We start from the raw sequence: 24,322 nt of genomic DNA, 5'->3' as shown, positions 1-24,322 counted from the left end.
GTGACTCTGCCAGATCAACCTCCTCCATCCACTTCGCATCCTGTGCAAGATAGTTCCTGAACTTCACCAGGTAGCGACGGGAAACTCTACCTCTTACCTTTCTTTCCATATGTGCCAGAACCAAGATTTCATCCAACTCTTCAACCTCGGGCTGATCCTCATGAAGCAGGTCAGTAGGCACATCGCCATGGAAAGGCTTCAATAAACTCACATGAAAGGCATTGTGTATTTGTCCAATTTTCAGGTAGCTTCAGCTTGTAAGCTACATCATTAATCCTTTCAGAAACGTGGAAAGGACCATAGTACCTCATCTTCAGCTTTGTGTACACTTTGTCCTTGCCTTTCATCTTCCTGAGTCGTGCTTTCTGGAAATGCAGCAGCACCCAATCACCCTTTTTCAAGAGTACCTTGTGACGATGTTTACGTGCTGCCTGTTTGTGCTTCTCTTGGCTTTTCTGGAGGGCTGTTTTGACCTTCTGGTAAGCAACATCCAGACTTTCCACAAATCTGTCCGCTTCAAAAATCTTCTCTTTTGTATGCAAAATGGGAGGTACATCACGTTCTCCTGCCACAATCTCAAAGGGTGCTTTCCTTGTAGGTGAATGTATAGTGTTGTTGTATGCAAACACAACAAGTAAGGGAGTCTTCTTGTACGGAAATCAAATTAGGCTGAAGATAATGTGGAATGAGATGTAAATTTTTTATTGAAGTAAGCTAATCTTGCAGTTGAGGAAAGGGTCTAGTATTCAGGAGGTATTTGACATGCTGCACAATACAGGAATGGCGGCCTTGACAGGTGACTTAAGTCTGGCATTTTGCTGCAAATAGGTCATGATGAGATGCCTTTTCTAGTGTTTGTTTGATTAGTATATAATGGGTTTTTCCTCCCCCCCGTTTTGATGCATGAATGTGCGAAGCAAAGGATCATGGAACCACAGAGAAAGCCTCTGGCACAACTGATGCCATTATTGGGCAAGAAGGTATGAATTTGGTTTACATTACTAATCTTTATTCCCCCCAAGTCATATAATTCAGTCATTATAGCTGGCCAAGATAGTCAAAACGCAGTAAATCCTTTCAACTCGCTAACAGTCCCTTATATTGTCTTTGTGTAGTAACTTCTATTTTTTTGCAATTGTGGAGTTTGAAGCTGCTGACCAGTTCTCTTGTTTTTCATGGCCTTTTTTAAGGAATCTGAGTTAGGTTTTACAATGATTGTTGACTTTTGAAAATGAAACACACATTCCTTTATGGCCTGCATTTCCTCGAAATGTCATCGTATATAACTTTGTCCTATACTAGCATTACCTCATTGATCCGGTGTTATGAATTAGATCTTTGTTAGGGTCATTCTCTTCGAGAGGTGCAATAGAGCCATGAAGAGTTGTTCTTTCTTAATTTGGCTCCTGGTCTCTGTGAGTTGTTACACTCCCTCTGGTTTCTTGTGGTTTTTCTCCCTCTTTCTGGCCAGTTGGCCTTCCAGAGCACTAGGCAACCACATGCCGCTCTTTTACTTGCCTTCCTTTTGGGAAGCCTTGTATATAATTGTCTCTTCTCTCTTGGAAAGTGATGTGCAGACATCTTCTTAGGAGCAAAATTTGGAATCAATTACCCATATACCGCATTCTCTGAATTCTTTCTTAAGCTGATCAATAGCCTTAACTGAAAAGATTCCTTGTTGTCATTTGGATACTCTATTAGAGTACGATGTTGCATTCCCTGGCATCCAATGCTGATAATAATTCTTGGACTTGCCACGAGTCCCTTTCTGACAACAATATGCTTGGTACATCCTTTGGCACTGGTTCCATAGATTCCTAGCACCGGATAGATATAAACTCTTCCTGAGTATATTGGACACTTGCCCCTGTTTTTAGGAACTTCCACAATTTTCTTTGGTCCAAAACATCTTGCCTTTGTGGGAGATTCCCCTCGGCTTCTTTGGCGGGGGTTGCCTTTATGACTTATCCAATATAATCACAAGTGACCATAAGAATGTTCAAAGAATGCATAAAGGTTCTGAATTAATGTTCCCTACATAAATTCCAAGAAAGAAAACCATAAAATCATAGAATCTCTCAGAAGATATTAGGTTAATGATAATATATACCATTACCTTTGAACTTGCCCACGTATCCTTGGGCCACTATTCTTCTGAATGTAACTTTAAAACTTCAGGAATATGAGAGTCCTGATCCACTCACTTTGCATCATATGCTTCATGGAAAAATACTGCGACTGATAATGCACTAAAGAAAATTTCAGTTTGCTCGTTGTAAATTAAAATAGCATTCACGGAAATCCACTGCAAAAATGTATAGCAGCAATTGACAATCAACAGTAAATTTATAAAAGTTCAGACATGAATGAAATGAATCCATTCATATCACCAAATGAACAGAGAGTCAGGCACATTTAAGAAGAATAGCTTCCCTAGAGTAGTATTGCAAAATAGCTTCTGAGAATTTGTAATGAAAAGTCGAGACATCCTTTTAAACTATCGAGTAAAATGCGCACTCTTCTTTTCAAGAGAAAAGACACCTGCTTCACTCCAACATTTGTAAGTAGGCCTATCCATCTGGACCTGACTAAACGAGGGAGGATCTGAGGAGCCTTTATACACTTAGTAAGTTTATAACAGATGCAAGCACAAAGTGAAAATCACATTAAAAACGCCAAGCTTCAAATTGTGGGATGCAGATAGTAAAGCTAAATTTAAAAAAGGATCTTTGAATTGAGTCACAATTGCCAAGATTAAGAAGAGTTAAGACTCCTCTTACATACATAAAGTCAAGGAGGATGCAACCCAGTATAAGGCTAGGCATTTGTATCCATGGGCAAGTCAATACCATAAATCTAAGGCATACTACACAAAGCAAGGACAAGTGAAACCCTCCCACGGTGACATGATATACTTGCTAGCCATCTCAAAGCTGCATATTGAACACTCATGCCTAGGGAATCCTTTCAAAGTGATAAACTCTGGCTGAGCATACATTCCTGAGCTTGGAAGGCTATCTAGACAAAGCTGCAACTAGAACTACGCTGCAAAAAAGCAAGCAAGCAAGAAAACCAAGACTACTCTTAGTTAAAAAGCATTGTGCTAAGAACAACTAGGCCTTCAAAACAAGAAATGAATTGGACGTTTGTTTTGGCCTGCTTTAAGGGAATTTCAATGTAGGTTTGCGTGAGTTGCTTTGAACATAGTCGAGACACAGTTCTTTGCTAATATCTGATGTCATAATGCTGATTCTGTTTCGAGATGCACCTCATTGGTATCTTGGAAATCATTCACATGCAGCCTCCTTCATGACACAAAGGGTAGTGTCTTGGTGCTTTGCTCGACTGCCTTCTGTTTTTTGCCATTCCAAGATTGCACATCATTTATAGGCCTGAATTGGATTTTGATCAGTCCTTTTATTCTGCCCTTCAAAAGGACCTTGTAGTGCCCTACGTGCATTGATGTAGTATAAGCTGGATAAATGCAGTGCTTGACTTTCAGTATCTATGTTATTGTCCTTTTTTAAATCAAGCGTCCTTTTGTTTTCCAGACTTCAAACGGAACAGTGTCTAGGTTGCTAAGATGATTTGTTCTTTATTATGGCTTTTTGTGACGTGGGTACAGCTTCACTGAATTATGCGTACAAAAAGGCAATATATTACTTTGATATCTAGGATGAAAAATGATGGCTTCGTTTACTTTGCTGGAAGCCTGCAACCTGACCACCCCATAATGCATAATGTCCTCCTTTTATTTGCATGGTGTTAAGTTGTGGTTAACTGTGGGCAGGCAATATTATCAATTTTTCCTCAATGAGTGATAGCTGTAAATGGGGATGATTCTTAAACCACAATGTTTTATATTTACAGGTATAAATGCGGATTGATTTACAAACTAGCAATCCACGAAGGCCAGGGCACATGAAAATCATATCGGAAAGAGCTTCAACCTATGGGCGTACAATGGTGCCAGATCTCATTACAGGCTCATCTAGAGTTACGATCATGAACAAACTAATTTGCTATGCATTTCAGTGAAAGAATGCTCATACCCTGCTTTCTTTCACTGCATATAGGCCTTTTTTTTTTGGGGGGGGGGGGGGGGGGGGTTTGAAATGGAGTTTTTCTTTGTCCACCTTACTCTTTGAGTTAGTGCCTACTTTAGATGCTGGTTACAGTGTCTGCTTGTTTGCACGACACCTTCACTGAAACTGATCACTTACTGGGCCTCAATTTGTGCGCGCCATGCTACCCTATTTTGACTTTTTTTGTCTCACTCCCGGTACAAGTATTCAGATATGCCTCATTAGTGTTGTGATAGCAATAACAAATGGAGATGTTCCTTAATACTCCTCTTTTCTTTGGTTGGTTCTCACTTCATGATTGTTATAGGCAATAGTTACCTTTAAAAATGAAAGGATTGCCCTTATTTGCCTACAAAATGACAATGCCTTTACATGCCCAAGCCCTATAAACATTGTGCTCTCATTGACTTTCAAAGCTTTGTGATTTTGCACAATGCTTTTTCTTTTCTTAACTTTCCACCACCTTTTTTCAAGATTTTTTTCACCCCTTTGCCTTCCTCTATTTGCTAGCACGTAATACAACACCAATTTCCTAATAGCAGTTTACCCGATTAGTGTTGCTTGTGCTTAGACTCAACCACATCACATCCATCATGCTAGAAAATGTTTTCTCCCACCTAATCATGTGGTTTTCAGTAGCGATGCAAATCATTGTCTCAAATGCCTTGTAGCTTCAATTTGCTGATGTCTGTTTTAGAACATCAAAAGGAAAAGTTTGTCAACTTCAACATTGTGGCTCCAATGTTCCAGTGAGGGTTCTTGCCTTTAGAAGAATCGTTATGTGCGTAGTAATGGCTACTAAGGTTATGTGCAATTTAGGACACACATGCACTGATTTTTCTTGTTCAATGGCGTATGTTAGGTAGGTAGTAGAAATATCAAGAAGACTTTGAGCAAGACCATCGTGGTTATGTACCAAATGTTTTGCAAAAGACTTTCTTCTTGCTAGTAAAGTGGGGGGTTTCAATATAGTAAAGTGGGGGGTTTCAAAAAAGGAGCAATCTCATACATGCATATTATGCTTAGTGTCAATGGATGTACTAGTATGCCATGGAGCATCTTAAATGCCATCCTTGGTCTACTTTATGATATGAAGCAAGAATCCATGATCATCCATCTTAAATTGTATGCAAAGATTGACTCTTGACCTCCTTGATTAGCTTGTTGCTGCCAGCCATAAGGAGATCAACCATATAGAGTGCAAGGGCAATGAGGGCATTTGAATTCTTTTCATATACAATCGACAATCAAGTTCACTCCTTGTGAACCTTGAAGTGTGAAAAAGTTGTTAAACTTTCTTTAAACAAGCCCATGGTCCTTGCTTGGGACTATATAATGGCTTTTCCAATTGCATTTCAAATGTGTAGATTCATTCGTTATAAAATGTTGTGGCTACCTCATGTATGAATCTCATGGCCTATTGAAAATGATGAAATTTGTTTTAAGGACTAAGATTACTTGACTTACCATGAGGGACTTGCCATTGATATGTTAAAGTTTATCATTCTATCTGAGAGTACAAAATCGTAGCATCCATTGATTCTTGGAAACAATGTAGCATTCAAAGATAGTATACATCTACATATATCCCTAACCGAAATGGGGTGACTGCAGAAAAACCAAACCATATTGTATGCACCAGAACTATGCTCATAGTAAAGAACTATGTATTTTTTGGAGAGAGCACCAACTAAAGCTATCTCAGACATGGCAACTAAAGATGATTTACAGTAGGAAACCAATTTTTGAGCGCTCACTACATATGCTAATGTTTTAAGATGAGAAGAACAAGAAGTTGAATTCCAAATTTATAAAAAGTATCTTTTTGGTTATGTGGAGGAGGAGAAAGAATACACATTATGATGAGTCTTAGCCCTTAAAATAACAAAAAAGACGATGGCCACTGAAACTTGATGTTGAAGAAAAAAACAGAAAGCAAGAACTTGAAGTAAACTAGCCCAACTATGGCTATAAAGGCAACGGCAAGTACATAGAGAAAGACAAATAGGTTGATAAGGATAAGCAAATGGTTGAGGAGGAATCTCCACTTACTAGTCCTAAGAAGAATCTTGCTACATGGTACATGAATCTAATGAGACATACTCAAGCTTCTCCAATGCAACATTCACATATTAAATGAAAAATGGATCATTTGTGGGAGGGATGTAGATTAAGCCTCGGGCTTTTTGCAATTTCCCCACATGTCAAGGTCAATCATGTAAATCTTTGGTCAACATGATCTTGTTGTAGTTTCTATGCTGCACGTCCACTTTTGAACTGCCTACATCGAGGTCAATAATGCAACTCTCTCTCTCTCTCTCTCTCTCTCTCTCTCTCTCTCTCTTTCTTTCTTTGTGTGCTTTTTGTCTCCATCTCAAAGCTTGTCAACAAAAAGGCTTGTGTCCATCCATCAAAGTGCCACTAGAATTTCTTGCCTTGCCTAAGCTTACATTTTTACATCTCTAAGCAAATATGCTTCATACCAAAAGTATTTCCCCTCAGCTGTATTATTATCAATTTTTGAGAGCAATCATTTAGTGTGCAAAAATAGAAGAAAGTGCAAAAACAAAATAGTGAACTAAGCTACAAAGTTTTTGCATGTCACTCACGTATAACAATATAGGTCTAGGGCCTATGCATCCATACTCTTGTGCCATCATTAGGCAATATGAAGTTGTAAAGAAGAAAGAACAGCACAAAGCAAATTGAGGAGTTGCCAACCAGAACACATGATTGTTGATGTTGTCGATGAACAGACAAAACGGAGGATGTGCAGTGAAATGGTTAGGTGCTTCTATGAGAGGATAACAGGCATGGAAAGAGATGCCAAGCAAAACATTTTTTATCAATCCATTAAGCATCCACAAATTTTGGGGTTCCGGGAGAGGTTCAAGCAATCAAAATCTAAGGATGAGCTATTCCTACCGAGGAGCATACTGACCATGTTGATGAACTCAAACCTATCTGCACCTTGTGATGTCACTATAACAAAAGTTGAAAGGTGCACCTTGTACTCGGCAAGATCCCGAATATATGCTCGGCATAGTGGTGTCAGTGGATTGTTCTCATTGTTTGCTTATTGGAAGCAACACTGTAGTAGTCCAATTACTCAAGAAGACATGGATCTTTGTACTTCTTTTTTGAACTAAAACATGTATGTCCCCCAACATGGACATCTGTCGAAAGAGGATTGGAAGATATAGTTTCACCAAGTGCCCAATTTATCTACTTGACGAGCCACATGTATTACCTCGAATGTAGTTCTAGTATTTGTAGTATGGAGGGAGATAAGAAACATCCAACTAGCACTTTTAGTTCTATTATGAATGCTGAGTAGCATTTTCAATTCTATTGTGAGTGCTAAGTAGCAGTTTTAGTTCTATTGTGAGTGCTAAGTAGCAGTTGCGACTTCACTCTGAGTGCTAGCTTGCTAGCTTTAATGGCTATATAGTGATATTGACTAGTACTTATAGTTCTTAATTTAGAGTGCTAAATAGTGCTTACAACTATCTTGTGGGTGCTAAATAATACCTATCACTCTACTGTGAGCTAAGTTGTAGTCGGGACTTCACAATGGGTGATAACTAGCACTAGCAATGCCACTGTTATTGCTGACTACTAATTGCTTCTTTGACTGAGACTAAATAACACTTTAACCACCACTGTGAGTGTTAAATACCACTTAAAACTCTCTTGTGAGTGCCAACTAGCAATTCCATCCCTGTGAGTGTTAAGTAGCACTTGTGACTTCAAAATGGTGATAATTTAGCACTAGCAATTGTATTGTAGACTACCAGTTGCTTCCTAACTGAGAGTGCTAACTAGCTAACTAGCAATTACAAGACAATTCTTAGTGCTAAATAGCACTGGAAGCTCCAATGTGAGTGATAGTAGTACTTCCAACATAACTATGTGTGAACTAGCACTTTCAATTCTACAGTGAGTGCTGAGGAGCAATTTCAATTCTATCTTGATTGCAAAGTAGCACGATTATAAGTACTAACTAGCTAGGACTTACAACTCTATTCGGAGTGCTAAAACTCTATTGTGGGTGCTAAATAGTACTTCACACTCTATTCTAAGTGCTAGCTTACACTTGATACTTCATAGTAAGTGATAACTAGCATTAGCAACACGGATGTTATTCCTAACTACCAATTGCTTCCTTGATTGAGATTGTTGATTAACTGCTAAATAACACTTTAAGCACCACCGTAAGTGCTAAATAGGACTTGAAACTCTATGTGCTAGCTCTTTTTAGAGTGCTAAATAGTGCTTACAATTGTTTTGTGGATACTTAGTAGTGCTTCACACTCTATTATGAGTGGTAACTTGCAGTTGAGACTACACACTGGGTGATAACTAGCACTATCAACACCACTGTTATTGTCGAATGCTAGTTGCTTCCTTGACTAAGAGTAGTTACAAGGCTCTTTATACTACTAAATAGATCTTGAAGCACCATTGTGAGTGCTAAATAGCACTTTAAACTGTATTGTGAATGCCAACTAGCACTTTCATTCCTATTGTGAGTACTAAGGAGCATTAGAAGCTCCAATGTGAGTGATAACTAGCACTTGAAGCTCAGTTAAGAGTGGTAACAATCAGTACAACCCTATTTTTACTGCTAATTAGCACTTTCAGGACCACTATGAGTACTAAATAGTACTTGAAACTCTATTGTGAGCACCAATCAACACTTCTATTCCTATTGTGAGTGCTTAGTAGCACTAGAAGCTCCAATATGAGTGATAAAATAGCACTTGCAACTCCTTTGTGAGTGCAAAACTAGCTCTTGCACTTCTATCATTCTCCCATTCATCAACATGATTTGAAAGTGTTGCTATTTTTTTGCAATGCACTTTATAACACATAAATCAACATCTTCAACATTACTAGCATCAGCACACACTGCAAAATTATCTCCATCATGCAAAGCATCACTTAGCACATCATGATGACTTTCATTTGTCACTTCATCATAGGCATCTTCATTCTCAGTCCAAATCCCATGCCTGTATGCATTACAAAATCATGACAATGGTTTGGTTACAAGTCCTATTGAATCCTATGGGTTGTGACCATAAACAGAATGTAGTGAACATGATTTTTGGTATAGAACAATAGCTCCACTAACTCTTCCTATTTACATCTCCAACTTTGCTCTCCTAGAACACATGGGTTACTCTCCTTTTCTTGGATGGGTGGCAAGCTTCATCTACTTAAGAGAAGGTGGCATTTAGGAAAGATGCACGGCGGCTACTCTGGCACCATCTACCTTTGTTGCTCACGTGTTAATGCTTGCTTTATGATAGCATGAACACCATCATGTTCTCCCTTACCATGGTCAAATCTATAGAAGTTCCATGTGATCTCTATACCTATTATTCTAGCATATTTGCAACATAGTAGAAGGGTTTACAAGTCTTGAGTTGAGAAGTAGTCCCATCTGACTAAACCTAATGCAGCTTTGGCATATAACCCTATTCCTTCAACCACTTCTCATAAAAAACGAAACAATGTTAAACAAAGAATATGTCATGGAGTTTGTCATCTAAAATGCAAAAGTGAATTGTTTTGACGACTTCATCTTCCTTCTAATAGTAAGTAATGTGCACAAATATTGTCACTTGGGACGAATGCCAAAGCATAGATTGGATTTCATTCTACTCCTTAAAGGAGTAGTTTTTAATGAAGTCCACAATCGAGATCACCACATCATCATGGAATCTCAAAATGCACTCCTTAAAATGCAAAGCTTGTGAATGGCGCACATGGTTGGGTCTGATGAAGTATCACAATTTGCTCTTTAAAAGAACAAGAAAATCCCTACATTGCATCTCCTTGCACTTGAGATCTTTCCTTTTCTTTATGTTCCCCTTCTTTTGAAGTGCCTCCACGTTTTTGAATACCTTTTCTTTTTGTTCCCCCTCTTTTCATGTGCCTCCACATTTTTGAATACCTTCTTCTTATTTTCAAGTGCCTTCAAATTTTGGAATACCTTCATGGTAATACTCTTCCTTTGAGATGCTGTCTCAAGTAGGCAACATGGCAGTTCCTTCACTCCACATGATTTGCATTCACCGATTAGAAACTTTCAATGATGGAAGGTAGCGTAATTTTGTTTTGGTCACAATATTGACTCCCAAAGTGCACTGACACCTTTCTACATGTGGTATACCTATCCTTAAATTTGCAAGCAAAATAAGGCTTCAATGACTCGAAAGATCTTAGCTGAATTTAGCAGTTCAGATGTTGTGCTTTGAATCATAGAACAAATCGACCTAGAAAAAGCCAGCCAGCAGTCAATTCAAAGACAAACATTAACGTAGTTTTTATGATGAATCTTATTGCTCCTAGTTGTAAGTTTGTGATACTATACAGAGGTGTAAATCCTAGTTAAAAATCGTAGTATAGGTAGAATTGTTCACCACACAAATGATTTTAATGTGCATGTTGATAGTGTTTGCTAACCTGTTGAAAGCAATGATGTTGTTGACAACTATATAGAGGTGTAATTGCTAATTTAGCAATGTAGTATAGCTATAGCTACTCATCACACAACTAATTTTAGTGTGCTTTTTACCATTGCTCATGTAAATAGTATTGTTTCTAACATGTTGTTGTTAACAAATGTAATATTGACATTGGAGCTTACTGCTCACAGTCAAAAAGTGTTGCTCATAACATTGTTGCTGTTAATAGTGGAACTTAACACTGGTAACAATGGAACTGGAGGTCATTAATAATAGTAGTGTTGCAATTGCTAGTTATCGCCCAGTGTGAAGTCTCAAGTGCAAGTCAGCACTCACAATAGAGTGGTAAGTACTATTTAGCATGCACAAAAAAATGTATTTAGCACTCTAAATAGAGTTAGAGTCAATAATAAGAATTACCACTCATATTGGAGTTTCAACTATTACTTAGCACTCATGAAAATTTTGAAAATGCTACTTATCACTCGAGATAAACATGAAAATAACTTAGCACTCAACATAGAAGTGAAAGTGCTAGTCTAAACTCACAATGGAGTTGCAAGTGCTATTTATCACTCACATTGGAGCTCCCAGTGCTATTTAGCACAAACATCTTGCTAGTGCTACTTAGCATTTTATAGGAAGCAATTGGTAGTCAACAATAACAATACGATTACTAGTGCTAATTATCACTTACTTTGGAGTCAATTGCTACTTAGCACTCACAATAGGAGTGAAAGTGTTAGTTGGCCCTCACAATAGAGTTTCAAGTACTATTTAGCGCTCACAATGGTGTTTAAAGTGCTATTTAGCAGTAAGCCCAGGTGGTTAGCAATAACAATGGTATTGCCAATGCTATCAATGGTATTGCCAATGCTAGTTATCATGCACTATGAAATCTCAAGTGAAGTTAGAACTCACAATAAAGTGCAAAGTACTATTTAGCACCCACAACAAAGTAAGTACTATTTAACACTTTGAATAGAGAACTACAAGTGTTAGTCGAGTCCTACTTGTATTTACCCAACCAAGGATTTAGGTAGTGCATTCAAACGGGAAATTAATCTAGGTGTACATGTGGGATTTTCAACATGAGATATGCATACAAACATTGGAATAATAATAATGGATCATGGATTCTCTTGGATTGCAATGCCATCAACATAGCAAAGTTATAAATAAAATTTCCACATCGTGACATTTAAAGCCAATAAGTTAGTAATAGTTGGAAGTTGAAGCACATTAAAGAACAACTTGTTTTTTATAATGATGCTATAATTTTCTCTGCATTCTAAATGGAAGATGGTAAGAAGGAGATTGGAAGCAACAATAATTTTTGCTCGATGGGAGCCATCATATAAATTCCTCAATTTGATTGACATAATCAAAATAATTCTAAAGAACTATGGTGCTTTTAATTTTAGTGACATAATGTATGACATTGATGGTATATTTTTTGAAATAGGTCATTAGCATAAGAGTTGGTTATGTGAACTTATTTCTTTTATAAGCTAAAAGGAGCAATTGTGTTTAGATGATGTGTTATGATTATTATTATACTAATTAGTAGGCTATCCATGTCATCATTTGAATTTGAAAAGCATTCTAAGGCTGAGGTTCAAATTTACTACACATTTAGAAGGTTGAAAAGGGATGAGCTAGAGTTTATGAATGGCTATATTCAAGCCAATATCTAGTTTTATGGGATTTTTCAATAGTGTTAAAGAAGGGATCCAACATTTTGGTACAAATTGTATAGATTATGTAAGGGTCTTGGCCTATGCATCACTGAACTATCAAGAAAGGAGGAGATGAGTCTCAATATGGGGCCTACTAACATAAGTTTTTTGTCTTTTTATTTTTCATTTATTGTTCTTTAGAGATTCCATAATATCTCACATTTTGTAGTGGTACTGAAATAGTGTACCACTAACATTGAGATCAATATGTCCTAGCAATATCTCAATGCGTAGCTTTGACTCCCTTGGTGATCCTCTTGTATTCTATTTGCTCCATTTGTTGATTCAAAGCAATTTGGTAGAGGCGGTGCATGCATCATGTCCTAATTGCATTCCTTGTTTCTCTGCAATGGTCTGTGTGAGCTTTCTTTTAGTCTGCGACATGCAGTTAGCTTTAGATAGCTATATTACATGCCCAATTATGCTAAATATATTGCAAATCCTTAGAGTTTGAATGGGATCACGATTGTTTAACGGCCGACTACTTTTTGAAAACTTAGTTGTCTAGATATCTCCTTCATTTGTTCATAAATGCATTCTAAGCGTGTTTTGAGCTGGGCTCTTGGTTTCGAAAGTCTATGCTAATTGCAGCACTTTGCAATAGCTACCCTCTTACTCATGCTTTCAGAAAGGCAAGGGATCTGCTTTGCACCTCCCACAGATTTATTTCCCCTCTCATTGAATAGACAACTAGGCTTTTCACCATCACTTAAATGATTTCCACCATACCACCAAATCTCCCAAGAGAGTTCCACCATACTGGTAAGTCGAATGCTGAGAGTCGTTCTTTCTCTCCCTGGGGCCAAAAAGACGGAATATTCTGTTATGTTAGTGAAACCAATAGATGAGTGCTGCTCGCAAGTTCTAAGCCACCAAGTCTTCCAAGACATAGGCTAAACACCATTGCTCTCATAGGGCTGAGAGCATGGAGGGGATGCTTTTTTGGTCTTCTGCATTCCTTCTTCATAGAGAGCTCGATTCTACATTTGGGAGACTTTAACTTATCATTAAGGGAGACTTTGCACTTGAGATGTCAGATGCACTCACTAAATGTTTTCTGACACCAACTAAAGAGTGACAATGGAAGACATGTCTTGAGCAGGTGTTGAATCATAGCAATCATCTATTATAATATAGTTTGTTTTCTCGTATATGCTCTTTTAGTGAAAAGCTTGTATATGCATTATGCTTTTGAGTTTATGAAAGTGATGCTTAACATTGTGCAATATGGCCTAACGCGAGCTCAGAAAAGGGAAACTTCCCCTTAGGGTGCCTACCGTGACAAGAAACATACAAAAATTATGATAAGAACATGCCCATCCATGGTGTATTGAATGCATCTGGGCCTTGGGCTGAACATGGGCAGGCAATTTTGCCTGTCCATGATGCCCACTGTTAGTGTGTTAGAGCCCGTTCCCACGACAGCATTCCTACTACGTGGTGGCGTTGCCCCCCCACCCTAGTGTGCCATGGTCCACGTGGCTGGGTCCTAGAGGTGAAGAGTAGACACACGTGTGTGCATAAAGAGTCGTTGAAATCCAACACCCTCTTCACCTCTCGGAGCGCAGTCCGTCGAGGCGGCTGGCTGGCTTGGGGTTCACCAATCAAAGCAATCCGATTTCCCCTCCTTTTTTGCTGAGCGTGGTTGGAATAATTGGAATTCCACTGCGATCCTGATCTGCTTCTTCGATCGACTTTGCAGAGAAACCGACGGCCGATTTGTTTCGTTAGAATCAGAGAGAGAGAGAGAGAGAGAGAGAGCTGTTATCGGAGCCGCGAGAAGAAGTGAATCATGGGAGATTTCGCGGACATGGAGGCTGTGGATGGCGTTCGAATGACTTGGAACGTGTGGCCTGGAACCAAAGTGGAGGCAGCAAGATGCGTGGTTCCCATGGCAGCTGTTTACACCCCTCTGCACCCTTTGCCTAACTTGCCCGTGCTGCCTTACGGTCCTCTCCGCTGCAAGTCATGCCGATCCCTGCTCAATCCATATTGCAGGGTCGACTTCATCGGCAAGATTTGGATCTGCCCCTTTTGCTTCCAACGTAACCACTTTCCTGAGAATTACAACGCCATATCCGAAACAAATCTACCAGCTGAACTCTTTGCTCAGTACACCACTGTGGAATACGCTCCGCCGGGGCTTCAAGACTTGCCACCGGTGTTTCTGTTTCTGCTAGATATTTGCATCATTGAGGAGGAATTGGGTTATCTCAAGATGGCTCTGACGCAAGCCATTGGCTTGCTACCAGGTCATGCCCTTGTTGGGCTAGTCACGTTCGGGACTCAGGTTCACGTGCACGAGCTTGGGTTTTCGGAGGCTCCAAAGTCATATGTTTTCAAAGGCTCAAAGGACGTAACTAAGGAACAAATTCTTGATCAACTCGGACTCATCGATTCCGCCTCAGGAATGCACAAGGGAGCAAAACCTGTGGGAGTAATTGCTGGAGTTCGCGATGGCCTTTCTGCCAAAAGCATTAGTAGATTCCTGTTAGCTGCATCCGATTGCGAATTTACGCTTAATTCCGTACGCTCTTCTGCTTACTTAATCGAAGACTTAGCTCACTAAATGCTATGAGATGCTTGGATTGCCGATTTAGCCAAGGTGGTATATTTAAAATGTTTGTTTGAATGGCGTACGGATATCTCAGCTTCAGCCTTTTTCACAGCAACTCAGTCTTTACCTTTTTTGTGAGCAATTTTTTTTTTGGGTGAGCAAATACTCAATCTTTATCTTGCCTTCTGCTGCAGGTCCTGGATGAGTTACAACGCGATCCTTGGCCTGTTCAATCTGACAAAAGAGCTGCCCGATGTACCGGCACGGCACTCACTGTGGCAGCAGGTTTGCTGGGAGCTTGTGTCCCTGGTACTGGTGCTAGGATTTTGGCCTTTCTTGGTGGTCCATGCACAGAGGGTTCCGGCGTGGTAACATTCATCTGCCTTTTAGTTTGCAGCTAGATTTAGGTGTTGGAACTTTGTTCGAACGAAGGTTGTCGTGGGCATTTATGAGAGGAAGGCGCACAAGTTTATTGTCCGCAACTGTTGCGGGATAGTAGGCATAAAACAAACTTTCAGAATCGCAGGTGCTTGAAGACCTAAAGCTCAAGAAATGTCTTCCAGGATAGTAGGCTTAAATCAAACATTCAGAATTGCAGGTGCCTGAAGACTTAAAGCTCCGGGATAGTATAGAAGACCTAAAGCTCCGGGATAGTATAGCTGTTCTGAAAGCCAAGACTAAGCAAATGAGCATGTATCCTGGAATAGCCTTTTGCAAATGCCCATGAAGAAAAGTTGTCTTAATATCAAGTTGATGTACCTCCCAATGAAAGTGGGCAGCAAAGCCAATAACAATCCTGATAGCAGTGATCCTGGAAGTGGGGCAAAAGTCTCCTCAAAGTCAATGCCTTGTTGCTGTGCATAGCCCTTAGCAACAAGATGGGCTTTGTAATGGGCCATTGAACCATCAGCTTTCTGTATAATCTTATAAACCCACTTAGTCCCAATGGCATTCTTGCCAAGAGGCAAGTCACATAACTCTCAAGTGTTATTCTGATAGATAGAATCCAATTCATCCTTTCATAGCTAGCATCCAACATTCATTTTGAAGGGCATCCTTATGGCATAATGACTGTTCATTGCATGCTGTAGCAACCAATGCAGAAGCAACCGAATTATCATGCTCTTTCCGGACAACTGCTTTAGTACGGGTTGGTAGAGGGGCATCTTGTTTGCTGTCTTTTAGAGTGTCGGGGGACCTTTTTGGGCTTCTGTATTTCAGCTCTTTCTTGGTCAAGAGCCTTGTGCTCAATATCCTGATCAAGGGGAGGCATATCAGGCTGTAAATCATGCTGTATTTCAGATTGCACATGTGGATGCAAATGACCAATAGGAGGAGGAGGAGCAACCTCAAATGTGACATCATCATGAGAGTCTAACGGAAACAAAGGCATCAAGCTGTCAAAGAGATTTGAATGGGCTGCTTTGCTGCTACTTGGCTGCTCCCGCTGCCCCCCTCCCGCCATCTCCTCCTTCCCACAGCCCCTTCCGCCCCCTCGCCACCTCTCCCCTAGACCTCCTCCGCTACCTCTCCGCTCCCCCTTCCCGTCTCCCCTTCCCTGCCTTCCCTGCCTCTCCCGCCTTGTCTCCCCGCGCTGCCCCCCTGCCTCTCCTCTCGCTTCCCCGCTCCCCCTCCTCCTCCCCTCCCTGCCTCCCCGGCTGCCCCCTCCCGTCTCCTTCCGTTGCCTGTACCACCTCCCCCCTCCGTCTTCTCTCCCTCCTGCCGCCCCCACCTCCGCTTCCCGTCGCCCCCACCTCCTCCCCTCTCCGTCTTCTCTGCCTCCTTCTCTCCTCCCTCCCGGCTGGCTTCCTTCTCTCGCCTCTTTGCCTCTTGCCCTCGCCTTCTTGTTCCCCCCCTCCTTCTCCGCCTTCCGTCCTCCTTGCCTTCCTCTCTCCTCTTCCGTCCTTACCCCCCCTCACTTCGCCTCGTCTCTGCCTCCCCCTCTGATGTTGTAAGAAATCCTAGATTTACTATATTTAGAAATAGCATAGAATAAGGAATATTTATATTGCTTGAGTGTCTGTAGTATCTGTAGTGTCATCCATACAATTGGGCCTCTCTTATATAGAGAGTGAAGAGTCTCACATGAAAAGGTGTGTACTCCAAAATGTATGTGCATGAAGAGGTGTGTACCCCTTGTGAAGGGTGTGACCCTTGATGAGAGGGTACATTACAATAGGAGTGTCTCTTCCATAGAATGTCTCTTGTGAAGGGTTGTGCCTCATAGGAAGTGTCCCATCGAAAGGGCATACCCTTGCACAAGTGTCCAATCGTGAAACCATCCATAAGTCTAAGATATAGAGAAAGGAATACGTCATAGATTGTGACATCCCCTCCCACTCAAAATAAGACCCTGGTGGAGATAATGAACTGATGTAGAAAATATCACGGTAAATTATGAAAATATTGATGTAAAATGTAAGGGTACTGCTGTAAGTCTTCATCAGATTGCCAAGTAGCGTCGGAGCCGACCAGATCTCACCAAAGAACAAGGAATTCCGTGATAAGTCGATGTCGAGTCTCTCATTGTTGATGGTCCAAAATACGCTCAGGAATAAGGAGAACATAATCGTCTTCGATTTCTGGGACATAATCACCTGCAGGAGGAACTGCTTCATCGCCTGGAATGTACGTCTTTAGCCAAGAAATATGAAATGTTGGATGGATTTTACCCCATGATGGTGGTAATTCCAATTTGTAACTTAAAGGTGAATTTTTCTTGACGATGCGGAAAGGTCCATAGTATCTTGGTCGCAACTTAGGGAACACAGACTTAACCGTCTTATAGCGATGTGGGGCTACAAATAATAGCACCATGTCACCAGTGTCAAATTCCAGGTGACGTCTATGTTTGTTGGCAGACCGTTGATACCGCTCTTGCGCTTTTCGCATATGATCCCTGACTTGGAGTAGAATGTCTTGCATTTCTTGAACCAGTAGATCAGCTAGGGCCACTCGATGTTGAAGTACAAAATTTGTTGGTGCAATCGGAGTGTGTCCATAAGCTGCTTGAAATGGAGTCATGCTGATGGCACTATGGAAAGAGTTATTATAAGCAATCTCAAGGAGTGGTAGATACTCTTCCCAAGCTGCTAGGCGTGACTGAATATAATGTCGAAGCATTTCTTCCAGAACTTGGTTGACTCTTTCAGTCTGGCCATCTGATTCTGGGTGGTAGGCTGAACTGAACAATAGAGTTGTACCCAAAGATTCGAACAGTGAAATTCAAAAGTGACTGGTAAACTTAGGATCTCTGTCGGATATGATATTCTTGGGCAATCCATGGTGTTGGAAGATGTGTTGTATGAAGAGTTTGGCTATGTCCAGAGTAAAGAGAAACGATAGGGTTTGCAGTGGAGCGATAAAAAATAGACAATACTCAGACACAACTGAAGAACGGAACTCAGAAAACATAGTGCCTGTTTGGTAATATGAAAAACTGAATACAAGAACCTCAAGTTGTCATGTCTCAAGGACCGTGGCTGAGGTGAATCAGAAAGATGATTCCATGTAGAGAAACAGTAGAAAAGATAGCAGCAGAGAGAGCGAAACGCAGTCCTCCGTGTAGCTCGATGATGACGAAGATGATGAAGAAAAGGAGCTCATCTGGCTGTAGATTTGGAGGTATATGAGCAGCAGAGGATGAGGAGATGTGGAAGCTTGTCAGGCAGCAGTCAGGAGTAGATCTGGAGCAGCGGCTGGAGGTCTAGGGCTAGATCTGGAGGAGAGGAATAGAGAGACAGAGGAGTTGGGGTAGAACTGGAGCAAAAGGGGCTGTAGCAAAGGATGGAGGAGGTGAGGAGCAGCTGCAGGTCCTGTCCACTGAGAGTGAGGGGGTAGGGAGTCTTTTATAGGCCTGACCTAGGACGTCGGCCAGCTGGTCGGTGGGCTGGCCAGCTAGTCGGCGGGCTGGCCAGCTGGTCGGTTAGGTCTGGGTTGTGGCCAGACCAGCTGGTCGGCGTGATTCTGGCCGACAGCATGGCCCTTCTGGCTGCTGGTTTGTTTGCCCCTAAATTAGGGATTGTAGTTGCTTCACACCCCCTCTCAATTGCCAATTTGGAGGGGCAGACATTGTGTGCTTGGAGCTTCGTGTAGAGATGTCGACGGTGGCTATCCCTGCAAAATGCCCAAGAGATGCAATGCAAAAATGCAGAGGTCACAAGAGGAGTGCCCTTGCAAGGGAATTGTTCACTTTCTCAAGTGCCTTAGTTACACGTATGATCAGCAGAAATAAGAACACTGTGAAGCTCGAGAGAATAAGCCACCCCCTCTCACCGCTGAAAGGTGGAAGGAAAAGCAAAGGTAAGGAACAAATATGTCGTAGCAGCACTGATAATTTAGAGATGGTGGGATACTTCTAGGCAGGCTCTTGGAATTTATTGTTATGACTTGTGCATAGGCAGTGATGAATTTTGGGTTGATGCATCTCACATTGTTGATCTATATGTGCCTATTGTGAAGCTGCTTAACCGAGTTGATGGAGATGTGCCTTTTCTTGGTAAGGTGTATGAGGGGATGGATCGGATGATTGAGAATATTAGAGAAATAGAAAAGGATCCCCAAAGGTTGAGAGAATTGGAAGAGTTGGCTGTGAGTAGATGGAATCAATATTACTCTCCCATGCATGCAGCTGCCTTTGTGTTGGACCCGGAGTTTCAACACAAGGCAAGTGCACAACAAAGTGATGCAGAGGTTGTTCGTGGTTGGAACCTCACTCTTCAAAAGATGGTGCCAACTCTTGATGGACGGCGGAGGATAAAAGACCAGCTTGCCAATTATTGCAATAAGGAAGGCATGTATGGATGGCCAGATGCACAGCATGATAGGTAATATTAACTCATTTTAATTTTCAGATTTTAGGAACTTGTAATTTGTTATTTAATACAAAATTAGAAATCTGAAATTTATGAGTTTTGGAATTTCAGATTTCGAGTTGGGGCTGTTACATGGTGGGAGGATTATGGAGTTGATTTCCCCGAGTTGCAAAAGCTTGCCATCCACATTCTAAGCCAAGCTTGCACCTCCTCTTCTTGTGAGGGTTTGTGGAGTAGCTTTGCCCATATCCACACAAAGAAGAGCTGATTCCCCCGAGTTGCAAAAGCTTGCCATCCGCATTCTAAGCCAAGCTTGCACCTCCTCTTCTTGTGAGCGTTTGTGGAGTAGCTTTGCCCATATCCACACAAAGAAGAGAAACCATCTGCGAATGCAACGAGCCAATGATCTTGTCTTTGTTAATGCAAACTTGCGTTTGCTTAACAAGATGAGACACGAGTATACGCATGACAAATATATTGGATTTCATAGCCCAGATGATGCCCACTCACCTGATGATGATGATTTGTTAGTAGAGGAGAATGATGATGATGAGGAGGAGGAGGCAGAGGTTGAGTCTGAGGATGAGGATGAGCTTATTATTTGATCGTATATGATATCATCCTCGATGTAGCCTTTTTTGGGTTTCAGCTTTCTTTTTGTTACTATGACATTTGGGCTTTGAAAGCTGAATTACCATTTATGAATCATGATTGGTTTCTTAAATATCATGAATCATGAATCATTTTTCCATTTTGTAACTTGTTATAGGATTTATAAATTACCCCACCTTGCGTAATTGAAATTTGCATTCTGTGATTGGTAACTGGTTGAACAATGAAACTTGAATCTCCAAAGTTCAAAGTTACAATCAATATTAATGGTACTAGGTAGAACTATAGCTTATTGTGCACTTTTTTTGAAGGTAGAGCACTCTAAATGTGTGTAACCTCCTTGATGACGTGGCGTTTTCCCGTTTCACCCCCTCTCAAAAATCCCGAAACGTTTCCGTTTCTGTTTCCGTTTTCCGTTTCCATTTCCGTTTCCCGTTTTCGTTTCCCGTTTCCATTTCCCGTAACTCTATTTTCAATCTAATGAGTGACTATCGTGAGTTGAAACTGCACTATGTTGTGTTATTAGAGGATGAGTTTGGGAATGTTCCTGGATTCATCTAGGTGTGTGTATATATAGTGTATATATATATATATAAGGGCTCTCCTAACTGAGACAATTTTCTTCGGAGTCTAGTAGATTTCAGTAGAATTCTTTTCCTTAGCTAGGTTGAGGTGTAGAGGGCATTGAGCCAAATGCATTCCCATTAGAAGTAGCATGAGCCTTTCCCTTATCCTGTGTAGCACTTGCTGGTTTATTATCTTTATTTTTAACCACAAAAGACCCAGGGGCATCCTTGTTTTACACCGGAGGAAGCATGACATCGATGGGCATTTTATGCAAACTCAAGGGCATTGCTAAGCTATGTGCCCAATTTTTTGCTCTCAAAGCATGCTATTGCAAAGAGATCCCATTTTGACTTATAAAAAGCACTCTCCATAGACACATTATTACAGTTTGTAATAGGGTAAGCTTCTGGAGTGGGGACATTCGTGTCTGACAAAATGCAAAATCTGTTGGAATTTCCATTTGGCCGATGATACTGATGCAGAATCATCGACTTGTGCTATGGTAGCCATTGACAAGTCATCTGCAAAGTGCTATTTCCAAAATGTCAATGAGAGAGATGACTAAAGAATTAAAGTAGAGGCCCCAAAGGACGAGAGATCTCCTATGATCTTGTCCATAGAATCATCAGACCAAGAAAGCGCCGAGAGCGAGTACTCTCCAATTGATTGGCCCCTATTGATTGACGAGAAGGACTTGTCTGTCAAGAATGGAATATTCAAAGGGAAAGCTCCTAGCAAGTATGGCACATGGCCCTTATAGAATGTTGGTTACCCAAAGACTTTAAAGCTAGATCTAACTGATAGAGAGGGAAGTGGCTGCATCACCCTCGTGATTGGGGAGGTGTATTATGCGGATTTCATCAAGACCCTCAATGTTGGTGATTGTATCAAGGTAACTAACTTCTCTGTATGTAGTAGAAACACTCATAACGACGGGGGGACCGTTGATTTCACCTTGGTCATCACCACCTTTCCTAGTGAAGCTGCAATTTTTGGCAAGAGTGAAGCCAAGCATTGAGGAAAATCCACCACCTCCAACCAAACCAGGCAATGATGCCTGACGAATGCTTGGTAATTCCGGGTGGGCGACCAGGGTAAGACACGTGCATACAAAAGCGAAGAATGCTCCAATAACATTTGTTTATGCTGGTCATCCGCCATAATAACTTCAGAAAAACTATGTGGGTGTGTGGATTTGTATATGTGAGAGCATATGTTTATACTATGGTCTACACCCATTGTTGGGTGCTAATGATGTTGGTGGGGATGTCATAGTAGCTAGTCCTTGCTGTGCGTGATGGAGTTTTCAACCTTATAGATCACTATCATGAGATTGAAGCTACACTATGTGTTGTGTTTTTAAGGATGAGTTTGGGCATGATCCTGGATTCATCTAGATATAATCCACTTTGTAGACAAAATAGCCTCCTAGTGTCCTTGTCAATTAGTTGCCCTAATTTGCTGCAGCAAGCATACGACCTGGGAAGAAAATAATCACAGCATGCTTAGCATATTCACGTACGAGATCCACTATTTCATCAACCTCCACCATGATTCCAATTGTAGGAGGATCCTTCCAATCTTTGCTTGTCTCTTCAAAGCCATCATGCATAATATCAAACACCAACTGAGCCTCATGAGAGGCATAACCAGGATCATTTTGACCCATAGCCTGCTTTTGTTTCTTGTTTTGCTTGTCATATTCATAAGCCACCATCCTACCTGAGCAAGAAGAAAACTCCAAGTCTGGTGTTCTGCAGTAAAAAAAGAACTGAGCCAAAGGGGAGCCTTATGACAAGCAGTAGAGGGTGTGAACACAGCCAACGGAGAGGTATATGACAAGTGGGATACAAGGAAAGGGAAAAGCAGACCAAAAACCCAGAAAAGAGGTGTATATTTGCAGAGAAATCGGAATCAAATTAGAGAAAGGAAAAGTCTCTGTATACACAGGGATTCAAGGCCTGAAAGGTGCATGCCCAGCAGTCCTTGACCCTCACGCAGCAAATGACAGCAGACAGCAACAGATGCAAGAGAAAAGAGGGCGAGCAGAGAGCAGAAAAGAGGTACAGCAGGAGAGAGAGAGCATAAGAACAGCCCGCGACAGGCACGTGACTTCAGCACGCAGGAATTTGAAGGCACTCGGGGGTCTGGACTCTGAAAACAGGTCGCAGTATAGGTTTTTGGGTCCCAGCAGAGGAGAGGACACACTCGCAGCAGGGTGAAGAAACTCCAGCAGGGGCGCAAAAGGCAGACGACCTACACGAGGGCTCGGGGGGATGCAGGGCAGTAGGCTCTCACCACCATAGCCCGACCTGAAGCTCTCTCTTCTCACAACACACACACACACACTCTTTTTTTTTTATAGTGAAATCTTTATATTTCTGTGTGGGAAACCTCAAAAGAGGTAAAAACCCACCAATAAGTACAAGGAAAAAGTTTTTACAAGTAAAACCTCAGAGCAAAAGTCATAAGGTAGCCAAGTAAAAAGTGACATATCAAGCTGGAGGAGGATCAAACATGGCATCGTCCAGCTTCAAATTGTTGCTTTGTGAAAACTGATTTCCCGAATCTGATAGAGGGAAACCAGAGCCCCAGCAAATGAGAGACATGAGTGATCAATATCCGAGAGTGCGGGCAAGACCATAACAAATGGGGAACTGTCTCACGGTGATGAGAGCAACGGGGGCAGGAAGAAGAAGCAATACGATGTGCTTCCAATTTCACCCCAATGGAAAAAGCTCCCACTATACGTCTCCAAAAGAAAAGCCTCTATTTCAATGGCAATTTAGCTTTCCAAATTTTCTTGAGTTTTGATTGCCACCAAGATAAAGGCCTATCCAAATTCCAAAGAGTGTTGGCATGCTTATCAATCCATGGTGGTGGAAGAAGAAATTTGTAGACCATCGAGGATGTCAAATTATGCATTGAAAGTGAACAGATAGCAGGAGACAAGGAAGTCAGATTCCAGTCCAGTAATCTGTCCTGTACAAACAGCGGAGGAACAGGAACAAATGGCTGCAACATAGTTGTAAGTATTCTCCAAATGGGCCTATGATGCAGAGCCAAGGGGAATGTCCTGCAAGCTTGTGGAAATGAAAGCACATAACCATGTTGATCCACCACATCTCCGACAAATCTTATGCCCAATTTCATAAGATTATATGCTTTAATAGGTGCCTGTAAAGCAAGAGGCGATTCAAACACCTTGCTCCAATGGATGCTTTCCAAACGAAGAGAATTACCATGATGGGAGGAAGCACCTGACCATTTAGCATAAGAGAGAATTCTCTTCCAATCATGAATAAAAGCAGTAGAAACAGGACAGCCAGGAATTTTCCCCTGAAATGTAGTCATGACTGCTTCCCAGTGATCTGTAATCCAATGCCCATATGCGTGAGACTTCATGTTTCCACACATAGCTGCTAACATAATAGCCCATGGCTGTTTTTGCTGAAAAAAATCAGCAATCATA

General features: G+C 41.2%; 2 protein-coding genes across 8 annotated transcripts in view; both read left to right on the top strand.

The window, feature by feature from the left end:
• Positions 1–4,582, top strand: part of LOC147889125 (CDPK adapter, putative (DUF1423)) — a 42,240-nt gene extending 37,658 nt beyond the window's left edge. For all 4 annotated transcript variants that reach the window (XM_087391559.1, XM_087391561.1, XM_087391558.1 and 1 more), the window contains exons 5-7: positions 727–796; positions 918–980; positions 3,871–4,582. In XM_087391559.1, coding sequence (XP_087247685.1) covers positions 727–796; positions 918–980; positions 3,871–3,887 — 150 coding nt within the window. In that variant the 3' untranslated portion in view covers positions 3,888–4,582. The remainder of the gene's footprint in view (positions 1–726; positions 797–917; positions 981–3,870) is intronic.
• A 9,291-nt stretch (positions 4,583–13,873) lies between these two features.
• The window catches only part of LOC147889123 (protein transport protein SEC23 E-like), a 103,555-nt gene continuing 93,106 nt past the window's right edge, over positions 13,874–24,322 (top strand). For all 4 annotated transcript variants that reach the window (XR_015542948.1, XM_087391967.1, XM_087391966.1 and 1 more), the window contains exons 1-2: positions 13,874–14,827; positions 15,052–15,225. Coding sequence is in view for 3 of the 4 variants with exons in the window: in XM_087391967.1 (XP_087248093.1) it covers positions 14,093–14,827; positions 15,052–15,225 (909 nt within the window). In the remaining variant the exon portion in view is untranslated. The remainder of the gene's footprint in view (positions 14,828–15,051; positions 15,226–24,322) is intronic.

Source organism: Dipteris shenzhenensis, chromosome 20 (assembly GCF_047967505.1).
Source record: "Dipteris shenzhenensis isolate YYH24624 ecotype China chromosome 20, Dip_SZ_1.0, whole genome shotgun sequence".
Taxonomy (NCBI): Eukaryota; Viridiplantae; Streptophyta; class Polypodiopsida; order Gleicheniales; family Dipteridaceae; genus Dipteris; species Dipteris shenzhenensis.
This window is presented reverse-complemented; position numbering and strand designations above follow the sequence as displayed.